The sequence below is a fragment of the Melampsora larici-populina genome (genome assembly GCF_000204055.1).
Source record: "Melampsora larici-populina 98AG31 unplaced genomic scaffold MELLAscaffold_25, whole genome shotgun sequence".
Lineage (NCBI taxonomy): Eukaryota > Fungi > Basidiomycota > Pucciniomycetes > Pucciniales > Melampsoraceae > Melampsora > Melampsora laricis-populina.
In genome coordinates, this window is record NW_006768789.1 from 318,424 (window position 1) to 332,259 (window position 13,836).

The 13,836-nt window shown below is 44.3% G+C and overlaps 2 protein-coding genes across 2 annotated transcripts; one reads left to right on the forward strand and one right to left on the reverse strand.

The window, feature by feature from the left end:
- Positions 1 to 7,086: 7,086 nt before the first annotated feature.
- Positions 7,087 to 10,429, reverse strand: MELLADRAFT_107752 (uncharacterized protein; the record flags this gene model as incomplete). Its single annotated transcript, XM_007411567.1, has 6 exons — positions 7,087 to 7,221; positions 8,497 to 9,149; positions 9,239 to 9,241; positions 9,336 to 9,544; positions 9,790 to 10,378; positions 10,423 to 10,429. 6 exons carry the CDS (start codon positions 10,427 to 10,429, stop codon positions 7,087 to 7,089), a joined length of 1,596 nt encoding a protein of 531 aa, XP_007411629.1.
- A 701-nt stretch (positions 10,430 to 11,130) lies between these two features.
- Positions 11,131 to 12,805, forward strand: MELLADRAFT_64272 (uncharacterized protein; the record flags this gene model as incomplete). Its single annotated transcript, XM_007411403.1, has 3 exons — positions 11,131 to 11,848; positions 11,908 to 11,967; positions 12,051 to 12,805. 3 exons carry the CDS (start codon positions 11,131 to 11,133, stop codon positions 12,803 to 12,805), a joined length of 1,533 nt encoding a protein of 510 aa, XP_007411465.1.
- Positions 12,806 to 13,836: the final 1,031 nt, after the last annotated feature.

Sequence of the window (13,836 nt, forward strand, 5' to 3'; positions counted from 1 at the left end):
ATCATCAACACCGTCCGGCTTATCAGGTGAGCCATCCTCATCTTCTGACTCGTCTGATTTGTCATACTCCACAGCATCCTCGCCATTGTTTATCTCAAGACCAGGGACAGGAAGAGGTATGTTGAGAGGAGTGGAGGGCTTGCCATTATTTACCTTCTGTCCTAGGGCTTTGAGACCGTGTCCGACCACTAGATTGAGTTTATGAGCGTAACAACGCACATGATGCGTATTGCCGTTCCAAAAAGCCGGGTCTTCAGTGTTTACAAACATTGATTGAAGCTCGGCAGCCATTGTGGCGTTGTTTCCTCCGCTATCAGTAGTTTGGGCTAGCATGTAAACGAAAGCAAAGTAACTAATTAATACCAAAGGAACAATTAAAAAAGTTGAGAAAAAAAGAATGAACTTATCTTTTTGTGTAAGCCATGTCGGATAAGGAATCGTCCGATTGGCCTGGCTAGGAAAGCACCAAAATGGCGCCATACGATCAACTTTAGAGTAAGATGTGTCGACTGATACTCCCAGTTATTGTCAACATAGTTTGCTGTCGCTCCAACAAAGGCATATCGATTGCCTTTGGTGGTCCAAACGTCGTGTATTAAGCAGAACTTCCCTTCGTTTTCCTAGGAGATTGTTAGATAGTTTTTGATGATTGATTGGAGGGTTAGGGATGATGATAGAAAGGAAGTCAGAAATAGAACCAAAATGAATGGAACAGAGGGGATAATCCAAGAGACAACATACTTTAAGCTTATTGATAGCCTTGCTGTGCAATCCTGAAAACAGATCCACCGACTTTTGGGCAGCCCACGTTGATGATCTAAGGACTGCACTGCGATTGACTGTATCAAAAGCCGATTGAAGGACGGCATCTTCAAATCGAGACCAGGGGAGTGCATGACGCACAACCCACATTACCATGATCATATTTAAAAGATCCACTGTGAAGGTCGGTGCACTGACAAAATCAGTTAATGTAGTTTGATCATTTGCCTCGGCCTCTTGCTTTTCAGTGTAAGTTAAAGGAAGATCAAGACCGGCAGCTATTGCCTTGTGACATTGTTTGCAATGGGGGCGTTTTTCATTGCCGTCTCGATGACCCCACAGGCCCCAGTATGATGTCGATCCACACTTAAATGTGTTCAAACAGAACCGACACTTAAATGAGCGACCCTAGAAAAACATGCTCATTAGACAAGTATCTGATGTTGAGAAAGATTGTTGATAATGAGAGATTGACTTACTTTCTCGGTTGGCTTAGGTTGAAAAAAGTATGTGCAGAGCTTCCTGACATCAGCAGACCGTCGCTGATTATAGCCAAGGTCGGTGGACCCTACAACCTCGACGTCGGATTCTTGAGAGACGTCGGATTCTTGAGAGACGTCACCAGCCATATCTTCAGGAATCTCGAATGCCTAAGGAAGGATGAAAAATGAGAAAATGGCAAGGATAGATATGAAGGCAGGTCTTGGCAAAGATAACCTGAAATTCACTTACATGCGCTTTAGACTTCTTGTTTGACGGACCTGGGCTGTCACTTGGGCTTCCTGAAGTTGATCGAACATGTTTACTAGTGGAAGAAAGTGTCTGGGGTACAAAGAAAGAGTACAATATCGTTCAACCTCACTGTATATCATTGTGAGAATGAAGAATGACTTACCTTCCCTTTTCCACGCGGTATTGGCTTAGCAGCTGGTGCTTTTCCTTTATTCTCGATAGGAGCCTGACGCAGAGGTCGAGGTGATGCAGCTCGTTGAGAAAGTGGTCCAGAAGAATCATCTGATGTAGAAGTGTTCACACTGAGAGCTGTACGCGAGTCTTGGGGCGGAACAACATAACCTGGTTGTTTTTGATTCGGACTTGGGGGACGAAGGCGTCGAGAAGAAGATGCTTGACTGGAATTAGGGATCTGAAGGGTAGGCTGCGACAAGCTTTTGGAAGGTGCCATTGGGGTTTTTGGAATAGGGAAGGATGATGGAAAGTATGAACAAATTTTCTCTTAGTATTGTGAATGAATCGGGAGAATCAAAAGAGGAAGACTCACCTCAGTAACCCTATATAGTGGCAGAAAACGAGGAGAACACGCCATGAACCACAGGTTGACGGTAGGTTGAAAGCTGTCCAGGGGGGTCGCTTCATTGTTCGAAGTGGTGACCGTGTATAGGTGGCGTTGGTCGTTCGTTCAGTCGAGATTGTTTGAGATCGAGACTAGTGGTGGGAAGGGGTAGCCAGGAACCCTGTATCCCTGGTTTTCCTCCGCTATATAGCGGAGGACCCGAAGCCCCGGCGGTTTGCGGAGCAAAAGCTCCGCTACCGGATTTTTGGCTGCGTGGGTGCGGCGCGCAGACTGCGCTTTAAATATTTAGGACTACGCCACGGACTTGGACCGCTACACAACCGCTCCGCAAGAGCTATAAAGTGTGGAGCGGTTCGGGTATTGAATAGGGGGTTTCAAGTTAGTTTTTTTTTCGTATTTTTAAACTACAACAACTTGCCCTTTGTTGTAAAATGAATTGCAAGTTGGCTATAAGGCTGAGGGAATATCTAGTTAGTAACTAGTGAGATAGAAAGATCTCAATGACCGATAAAGAGCAGAAGGCAAACCTGTTCAAAGTGAGTAGAGAAATCGGTGAAGAAGAGAAATGCAAAGTAGGCCAAAGACTACAGCTATTTATACCGATTAACTACTCTAAGAGGTGGTCACAAGGTCTTACATCATAACACAGCACACAGCATATGATTTCATAAAGAAGAATATGATGTGATGAGTATGAGACAAGAAACAAATAAGAAAGGATTAAATATGAGATTAGATAACCCAAACATAAGTATAAGAATTATACTTCAATTAAATATGCGTATTTTTTCTACAGTGGGACACCTTTTTAGGTGTCCCAAATCATAAATACATTGTTTTACAAAGATTTTTTTTTACAAACAACTTGTCTGAATTTATAAAAATTATGCAAAAAAAATCAAACTTGAAACCCTTAATGTTTGATTTTTTTGAGCTAAGTAAATGAAGATTTTATGAGATTGTTCATTTAAAATATAATTTAAGAGGAATGGAAAGGGTTCCAGGGATACTCATGATGTGATGACCTGTGGTGACCTTGTGCCAATACCTGTTCAGCAAGTAGACCTTATTGCCTTGCATATGACTCACATACTGAAATGACTAATTCCCTTGTATGATCTTAACATTGCCTAAAGAATGATTGTCCAAACAGCTTGATCATGGTATCACCATAAACATTAAGTATACATTATCCCCAAGTGAGATTGGGAAAATGATTGAGATTGTAGTTTTTCATGAAAAGACATATCACTGCACACCTGAGCCATAGCACCCACACTACATATGTGCAGAAGGATGGAAAATTTTGGAGCTATCATGTACATACAGAACCGCTCAGCTATTGGCTCATCTGAACGAGTATATCATATGTAATACCTGCTGTAATTATTTTTCAGTTTGAGACAAGCATGCCAAATATTGACTACATACACTGACCCACAGTTTTGGTGTATGTAATTCCATCAACTAAACTTCATGTAACACCCTTTCTTTTACTGTTGAATGGCTTTTTGAGTATTGTCTGTGTAGCTATTATATGTAGTCAATTTTTGGGACAATTTTGTCAAACTGGAAGAAGTTACATGATGTATCACATGTGATTTACTTGTGCAGATTAGCAGGGAACTAAGCGGAACTGTATGTACATGATAGCCAACAATCTACTCGGCTTGTTGCACATATGTAGTGTGGGTTTTCTGTCTCAGGTTTGCAGTGATAGATGTTTTTAGGACAAACTACAATAATAATCATTTTTCCATTCCCACTTGGGGATAATGTATAATGTTTACAGTGGATCTGGCCAAGAGCCATGTAACATGTCAGGGACTCAAAATGCATGTATCATGTTCCTGCATATGGATCACAACTTTGTTTTTCAGGTTTCAGGATTGGAGATTGTCAAAAGGAGGTGTGAAAAGCTCACAAGGGATTGTCTGAACATAATCCTTCTTATCAGTCTAGAGCTCTGTTGAACAAACTATTTTTGTTGATCTCTAACCTGATTCATCAATTTTATTTATTAACTTCAACTTCTGTCTTTGGTTGTTAGATTGATCAAGCCTTGTTATTTCTCTCCAATTTGATTAGTTTCAATTTGATAAATTTGATTTCATTTTACTTCATTTCACTTGCTACTATCCCTTATGATCAGTCATTTCCTTTTTTATTTTCTTCAAATATTGTATGTCATTGGTTTTTCTTGAATTTTTATAAACTAAAAAGCAATAGTAATGTTCAAATGAAAATAAACTATGTTGAAATGGATTTGCCTTTTATGAAGTGATCTTGACTTGATTTTTATTGGATGAATTAGTGATGAAATGATTTGATTTGTATAGAAGGATTATAGAATTGATCTAACAAGATTGAGATTGTGAACTTAGAAAAAAATATATAAAAATTAAACTAAGTGTTTTTTTAAAAAAAGAAAATGATTTGAAAAATAAAACTATGAATTAAAAGCAAAATGAGATGTATATATAAATAAATGAAGGGCAGAAGATTTTTGATTTCCACAATATGAAGCTGAAATTTATGCCAAAACTATGCCCCCTCCTACCCTTTTTTGCAACCAACATGAGTCTGAACCCACTCAGCCCCAAGCCCTACATTTCTGGGTGCATCCTGAAAAGCCATGACAATTTCGAGAGGGCCTTCTCAGGGCCAGGAGACTCCACAACGCCAGCCACAAAGTAGTGGGCTGGGTCATGACTCATAGCCCTAGTGTGGTATGATTTGCTCACATGTCACATGTAAGTATGTATATACATATTTGAACCTTCAAATTTGGGTCAGGTAAGTTAGAGCACCCACTATGGTTGTGCATTAACTTGGTGATTTAGTGTTACCCTAACGCTAAAATACCAACAGATCCACTATGAACCTGTTTTAGACCTGCGGTCCGTACGGCTGCGTTGAGTCTTGCACTTTGTGTGCTCAGATTTACGCAAGCCTACAACTTGATTTATTGTAGGAACTAGGGAAAGCAGACAATAAATCATCCCATAGTGGATTTCATGCAGTCACCAACTTTGGTAAAACACACATGATCAAACTTTGCACTCAGGAACGCAAACTTTACAATAAAACACTCCCACCACAGTGGGTGCTCTTAGGGCTGTGACCCAATCCTGAAAGTTCAGGGCGGGCAGCAGGGCCAAACCCCCAAGGGGCTGCAAAACCACACAGGCTCAACCAGGGCACACCTTGAAGCTATATGGGTCCCAAAATGTGGTAAAAATGCAATGATTTTGACCTGTATCGCCATTATATGTCTATCAGGGTCCATTTGGAGGTCAAAAGAGCCTACTTGTACATTGAAAAGACCTCTACTGAGCAAACTTAACTAAGTCCCTCTTGGACAAGCAAGCGTTCAAATGAGCGTTTGTCCAAGCGGGACGCCTGTTTGTCTGAGAGGGACTTAGTTAGGTCTGTATACTGAGCCCATGTTACAGCTATTCATGAAATTCTTGTCATGCTCGCAAAAAACTTTGCGATTTTGGTTGCCACGCCACCACTCTGGCCAGCGGATACAGCGGATACAGCGCATACCACACTGTACTTTTGGCCGTACATAAGACCTGTAATGGTCTGTGGTCACTGGTTAGGGTTAACCAGGTTCATTGCCGTTTGTATTGGCTCAACCAACATTTCCGATACCTCTACCCCCAAAGCGATTAACCCTGCCTCACCCTTTCTACAGTCAGGTAGGACCACTTTCTCCTCTCAAATCTCTCCACAACGTCGCTGACACAGGCCTCCTTCCAGCAGGTATGGCACGCACTCCGCGACCCGTGCGACCCGGAAAATATGACGTCGGCATCAAGGTCTTGGCAGTCCAGCACCTGCGTGACGGGAAGACGATTGAGAACGTTCAAAGGATTCTGAAGTCATCGGTCAGCGCGCGCACGATATCACGATGGCACGCGCTTTACCGACGTACGGCTTCGGTGGTTCGCAATCCTGCGGATTATGAGACGCTTGGCCGAAATACGAAGCTGACCGATGAAGATCGGGACTTCATGCTCGAACTACTCAACGGAAACCCCGGCCTTTACCTAGACGAGTATCGACATGCTGTATATCGTCGGACTGGCACTTGGATCTCGCTCAATACCATCGCTCAAGACCTCAAGAACCGGCTCAACCTGACTCTCAAGAAAACTCGAACGGTTCATCCTGCTCAAAGCGACATTAAGCGAGCAAAATACCTACACGCAGTAGGTGCTTTGACTCCCGATATGTTGGTATTCCTCGGTAAGTCCTCCGCCTTGAGCTATCCCTTGTTATAAGACCAAGTTTTCTCATGTATATGCCTACAGACGAGTGCGCTGTTCAAGAGCGATTTCTCCGACGTCAGTTTGGCCGAGCCGAACGTGGTCATCGCACGGAAAGAGTTCCTTGGAGCCAAGGAGGTGGACGTTTTTCCCTGCTCCCAGCAATCTTCCGAGGAGGTGTCCTGGCTCTCGACTGCCAAGAGGGGAGTTACCTTCGCCGGGACTTCGAAGGCTTCTTGAAACATCGCCTGGTCAGTGATGTATCCTTTGGGCTTACATCCGAGGCTGGTTACTAATCTGCTTTGCCTTTGGTGATCCAGTTTCCTGTGATGAATCGCTATCCTGAAGCGAACTCGGTCTTAGTGATGGATAATGCCCGTATCCATCACGGGGGGCGTATCGCTGAGTTGGCTGAAGAGAGAGGGATACGGCTCTTGTACCTCCCGCCTTACTCTCCCGACCTCAATCCCATTGAGAAAGCTTTCTCTGTCTTCAAGTCTCACCTCCGGCGGACCCAAGGTCTTCTTCGCACCCCGGCCGCTGAAAAAGTGGATTACATCATGGACCGGGCATGGAATGTATTAACGGGTGGTCTGATGCACCGGTTATACACTGTGTGTGGTTATTGGGTCTAGGGTAGTTAGATGCAAGTAACGATCGGGGGGGTTCATAGTTTAAGTAGGTCGACCGACCTACTTAGTGATGCGTTTTGTTTAGCGTGCTGGCCTGGTTCTTCTATTTGATTGTACACCCGTGGAGGTTACCTTGCTGGTCTTTCGGTTTGAAATGTGATCTCTGTGACCTTACCATAGCGCCAGTTTTTCCTTGAGAGCCTACACATAGCCTTTGACGAGTCGTTGAAGACTGGCCCTTTGAAAGACAAAAATTTTACAAGACATGACTTAGTTCAACTTGGTAAAAGTTGGCCCACCAGTGGATTGAGGGACTGCATGACATGATCAAGGCTAAGTGTCGAGACACTTAGCTTTGGGCCATCCAGTCCAGAAGCTATCGGATTAGCCTGGTCGCTAATCCGAGCCAGTGGGTCTATGTGGATTCTTTTCCCACAAGGGCTGGTTGAGGCTTGTTCGGTCATTAGGAGGCCAACTGGCAGTGGAATGTGGTAGGCAAGGGGATGTATTGTTCAGATTGGCACGTCGGCACAACATAGCAAGCGACACAAGCAAGAAAGACATGAAACAACAACTCGTCAAAACAAATCAACATCTTCACCACAGTATAGCGAGCAAAACAACCAGAAACACAGATCTAAACTTAAAAATGGATTAGACAGCGGGATGAGGGGATTTGAGGTGGATTACAAATTTGGGAACCGCCTTAAACAAGTCTTCGGCATGAGCGAAAGAAATACCCATGGATCTAAAGTTGGCCAAAGTGTAAGTACCGCGGTCCAACAACTGGTTAAAATCATCTATACCTTCACGAGCTAGAGCTTGACGGGTGTTTTGCATATCGGGACGAATGCCTGCAAATAATAGAAAGTCCTCAAAGGCCGGTGGGTCACCCGGTGGTGGCGAAAGGCGAAGAGCCTGCGCACTGGCAAAGGTAGGCGGAGGGGGGGCATAAACCCCAGCATGTCCGGGTGGTGGATGCATAGCATAGGGTGGCGGGGCCGATGGGAATGGCTTCCCATAATAATTGTGATGAACAATCGTCCCAGATGGAGTGGGAGCGGGGGTGGCGACATTGGCGGAAGCAGTGGTCAAACCAAGAAGTGCGTTTTTTTCGGCTTCGTAATCGGAAGCCTTGATCCATTTGAAACCGGGCCGGCTCATGGGAGGGTTCATCTCGTCGACACCTCGAATCCCATCCGCCTACACAAGTTAACCGATTCAAGGATTAGTAAATACAGCAGAAGGAGCCCGCAGAAAGGACGAGAAACATACCCAATCGTTAGCCCAGGTGCGAATGTGTGCCGTATTCAGTAGCAACACTTGGGAAGGATCCTTGGGATTTGGGACACTGGCGACGTTCTCGCCGGTCTTGAAGTCCCGGGCAAAACGCTTCATGAGAGTGCGGAGGTTACGTTCTCCGGCACTGAGAATGCCAGACTGGTACCAGCACACCAAACGAGTACATCAGTTTTTTTGAAATGGAGTCATCAATTATCAGAAGCCGACTCACCCCAACGGAACCAACGGACTCATGTCCATCAGAGGCTTCAGATTCGTCATCCGATGGTTTCGACGCACTGAGCAGGGATCGCATGGCCTGCATCGCCTTCCGAGGGTCCTCTTGAACGATTCTGCAACCCATGCTTGTAGAAGCAGAAGCAGTCAAGGCCGCATGAACAAAGCTTTGGAAATTCGTCGGTGAGCTGATGATTTGCTTGTCGGAGGCCTTATGGGTAGCGGAAGCGTTGACAAAAACCATAATGGTGATTGTACGGTTGGCCCAGGCACGGTGAAAAACCTCTGAAATACCCGGAAGACGCTCGTCGCAAGAGGCAAAGAGGGCGTCTTTGAAATTGGAAAAACATTGGAATTTGGGTTTCACGGTGAACTTGGTAGGCACTTTGGGGGCGTAATTGGCATACTTCGGTTTCGTCGGTTTCTTTTGGGCCGGTCTAGTGCCACCAGCAGGACGTTTACGTTTCTTAGCAGCAGGGCTTTCAGGCTCGGGCCACTGGCGTTGCCAGATATTAAAATAAGCATTGAAAGTACGTGAGGAGTCGGAAAGAAAGGACAGTGAAGGGGCAGTTTGAACAGTGGGTCCAACAGGAACCTCGACGTCTTCGGTAGGTTCATCAAACAAATCGAGATGAGCAGGAGGTAGATCTACCAAAACGAGAGAAAGATTAGAAAAGATCGCGAGGGGTAGATGATATCAGCTAATTGTCACATCAGGAATGAGACAATACGCTTACCATCTGGACAACCAATCCAAACCAAACGACATTGGAAACCATGAGCAAAGGGTCAGCAGTCAGTATCATTTCGAGCCAAGAGAGGTTTTTTGCTGACCATCAGATTCTTCATCAATGGCCTCGTTGCGCTCCGCTTCACCAGTCATCTCGATGTTGTCAGCAGGCCTCTTTGAAGGAGAACGATCGGCATCTGGGCGCTCATCCCGAAACCCCATTGCCGCGGTGGAAGCAGTAGCCTGGGTGGAGGTGGGTGTGGACGTCGAGGAGTCAAAAATGAGAGGATTGATATGAAATGATGACGAAGAGCTTTGGGAGGAGGTCAAAAGCGCCAGGCTAGAGTGACTACGTCCCATATCCGGAATAAGGGCTGGGGTGGCAATAGCGTTGGGGTATCAATGGAGTTGCAGAGGAGAAGTGATCGGAGTCACACCGCAGCTCGATGCAATAGAAGGCAGAGGGGGTCCTGTAGCTCTCGGAATTGCACCACTGCAGATCACCTATGTCAGCAATGTGGGGACCTCATGGAACACGCATAACGTTCCACGACTTACCCTGCTGGCCTCGAGGCTTGGGCCAGAAGAGCCTGGTAGCTGCGAGTTCGGATCCCGCGAGTCAGGTTCTCAACACCATCCGAAGATCTGATGGGATCACGGCCAATGGAGGGTGAGATACAACCGCCATAATAGATTCGAAGTGACAAGGAAGGACATACGGAGGAGGGTGGGATAATTTTCTGTTGACCATATTGCACTTCTTGGTCAGGATGAATAAGCTGCTTAGTTGAGAGGGGATTGGATAGCGAGGCTGGCCTATTTGTATGCAAAACTGGACATTGAACAACGTGTGGTTGAGCAAACCGAGCTCGCCGCAGGTGAGAGGTGAGTCCACCAATTGATCGAGTTGTGGGTGGGCCACCATGACTTGGTCCATCGTTGCGTCCATTCGAACAAGATGTGGTTGTGAAAGAGCCATGGCTGACCGGATGAGGTTGATGTTTGAATTGAGAACCAAAGATGCCAGAGGCCGACCGGACTTCAATTTGTTTGGTGGGCGTGAGTTGTTTGGTGAGGAGGCCAGATGCTGTGCTGTCGTGTTTTTTCTGGGGAGAGAATGAACCGCGCTGCCAAACAGGATATTGGCCTAATGATCCAATAATGGCCCCTAGGATCCCAGCCGGGGCTTACCGGCCATACAGGGTTAGCCCATAACGTGTGTACAGGGTGGGTTCTTACAGCAATACAGGGGAGGGTCAGCCGTACAGGGTGGTGGCGTGGCAACCAAAATCGCAATTTTTTTTGCGAGCATGACAAGAATTTCATGAATAGCTGTAAAAGAAAAAAGATCTTTTGTTTGTTTCAATATCAAGCAAAAAACCAACGGGCATCCGGGCCGGCAGGGCCGCGGGCGTGCCCCCAGGCGTTAGCAGGGACGGGTCAATTCAATGTGATTTCCGTGAATCAGCTCTGTGTTAAAGAGGCTTTGGAAATTGGAATCTACGCAGGAGGATGAAACGATTGACTTATTTTCAACATATCAGCTCGAAGCCTTGAAGCTAGATGATATCCTGCCTGTTCGGGCTCTGGCCGATGAGGAGAGAAGAAACAGTTGTCGAAATCTTCTCTACCAGTGCATCTTGGCATGTATATTCGCTCTCAGAATCTGGGACTGGGCGTTGTGATCGGTATCGTCATCAGGATCTGCGCTCGTAGTTCCAAAACACTCATGGAACATGCGTTGCAATCAAGACGCAGATTGCTTGCTCTTGCACGAGATCATGTTTGTGCCTGATCCGGACCACTAAAGACTTATCTGAACGACTTTGCAAAACCCTCCTATGAGGTATTTAAAATTTTGAGCAAATAAACTTTATCTTCGTTATCTACCAAATCAATATGAAGAAAAACATATTATGCTTGGGGTGGTGTTTAATGTTTTCCTACGCCCTCTGCGCGCCTTTTCTATCGCAAAGCGGAAATGAAGTTGAGGACTGGAACCCGTTCATGGCCCTCGGAGACTATCGAATAGGCCATGAGCTTCAATTTGAAAGATCAAATCCTTCGACAGAGCTCCATAGACAAGAATATACAAATATGGCAAGGGAACACTCAAGACTTCATCGCGCCAGACTTGAAAGAGAGAAGGGGAAAAATATGCTGCATGAACGATTCAAGGCGTCCGAAATCCTCGGGCCATTAAACGAAGAACTTGAATATAAGGCACATTCAAGCAGTGTGTTTTCAGAACTTGTTCAGAGATTTGTCGACTTGTTCACTGATGCGGAAAAAATGCGAAAGCTTTTAGCGCTTTGCAAAAGCGCCAAGACACAAAGCGAAGGAATCAAGCCCATAGTTAGGGATCTACAGAAATTGGTCACTGAGCATCAGTTCGAGGCATATCTCTTTCACAGAGGGTCTCGGTTTGAATATATTGTCTTCACAGCACTAGAATATTTACAAGGAGAGGATTTGAACGTATATGATAGACTGTGGACCTTGAGTATACTTCGAATACTTCAGTCTCTCTTGCCAAGGGGATATTTAGAGCCTATCAGACAGGATCCAAACACAGGTCGTGTCTGCCGAGGAGGATTGGAGCTTTTCCTCACAGAAGGTAAGTTACAATTTATCACCGTTGTGACTTTGGAATAAAAGCGCTCATTCCATCTTTAGGAATTGACTTGGTGAAGGACTTATCACAGGGAAGGAAAGACAGCTTCACTCCCGACGAATGTGAGTAATCTACCGCCTGTCTCCTTGAACTTTGCCACTCCCTTTGAGAATTGATGAACTGATTCAGATGGAATTGCTTTCAGCTGTTGCAGAAGCTCTCAAGAGAGTTGAGCTGATCTCAAACATCAGGAATCACCTTCAGGACTCCCAAAGAGGTCATCAAACGCCTGGATTCATAGCGATACATGATAAATTACTTCTAACAAGGTCTTTGTCCAACGGAGGTGTTGTTGAGTCATTGGCATTACAAGCTTTGCAGCACATGAATGCGAAAGATACTCCAGATGAAGAGATCCATTGTTTGGACCTTATATTGAATCATCTGCAGAAATTCTATCCAGCTGTCCGTGAGATTATCTTCTCTCTGCCATCAACCAGTAAACCTTCTCAAGTGATTCAAGAGAGATTCAAGTGTCAAGCTGTATTGCAGCCCCATATTGAATTATACCTTGAAAAAGGGGATATAGACCCTTACATCAAGAGCCTTCTTCTACCCTTTTTAGGCCGGCATTCAGTCAATCTGGATGATGTAAAAAATCTTCTACATTCATGCAATGTCCATGATTCAGCACTTCAAGATTTAAAAGTACAATCACATGGTACAGATGTTACAAAAGAGGAGCAGTATCATAGAGATCAAGACTTCTTCATTGACATGATGTATAAAGTCAGCCCTTATCTAGAGGGGCTTCAGGATCATCTAGATAGTCTGGTGAAAAAAGGTTGTAAGCCTTCACACTTTTATCTCACCCCCAAAACAACACCACACAACACAGATTATCTTTCTGTGATTTTGTTCTTCAATAAATGGCTGATTGAAGTTTTCCCTGAACTATGATAGCAAAAAGTGGTCATTACCAGTTCAAAACAAAGTTGGAATTCAAAGAAGAAGACAAAAGTATGGAAAAATGTCCTATCTGTTTAGATCAATTCTTGAAGGCAGAAAGAGTTGTCAAGTTGAGATGTCATTGCTCTCTTATTATGCATGAGCATTGCACAAGTGTTAGTAAATTGATTGGTAAAGCACCACAATATTATAGATTTATAAATGATTTGCTGATATACATTTTTTATTTTGCAATCATTTCTATTTTGGGTGGTGATATCTTGCTTGAAAATCTAGACCTTAACATCATCCATTGATGGTGTAGGCCGCACATGTCCCACATGTCGGATGGGCATCAAGATACCGCTTGCCTATAATCAGCACATTTTTTGGGGGTAACTGCAAGCTTATTGGCAAATGGATTTGAGATTCATCATTTCTTCTTGTTGTGGTAATTAGTCAATTAGTCTAGATCTGTCGCTTTGCTCTCTTTCTATCCTTGGTCAAGGACTTCCGGTGTAGTGTTGATGTTCGAGATTGTGAAGATTGTTTAGAAAAGGTGTTATTTGAAATCAAAGGAAAACGAATTAATGATGATGTGTACGGATTAGGATGTGATTGATTTAAGAGGATTAAGAAGGATCTGAATGAGGTTTTATTATGTCTGTTTCGGGAATAAGTCTGTGTGACTTGAGAATTTCTTTTTATTAAATGATTAGTAATTGTGCTGCTCGTGTTTTCTTGTTCTTAACTTATATAGCAGCTGTTGTTGGCAACCAGATTCTTTTCCTCCATCGAAAAGAATCTGTAAGCCGTTTCACTATTTACTTTTAGTTTATCAACTTATCTAACTAAAGCCTCTTCTTTTTCATCCTTAGTTTTACTGCTTTTACTTATTAAACCTCTACTTGACCGTACCGTGATCCTGCTGCTTGTGCACAGGTTTGTGTGTTTACTCTTTCTCCTTTTATCTTTCTCTTAGACTAACACTTGTGTTGCTCTAGGTTTGTCACGTCTTGATTAGCTCTTCGTAGCTTTCTGTG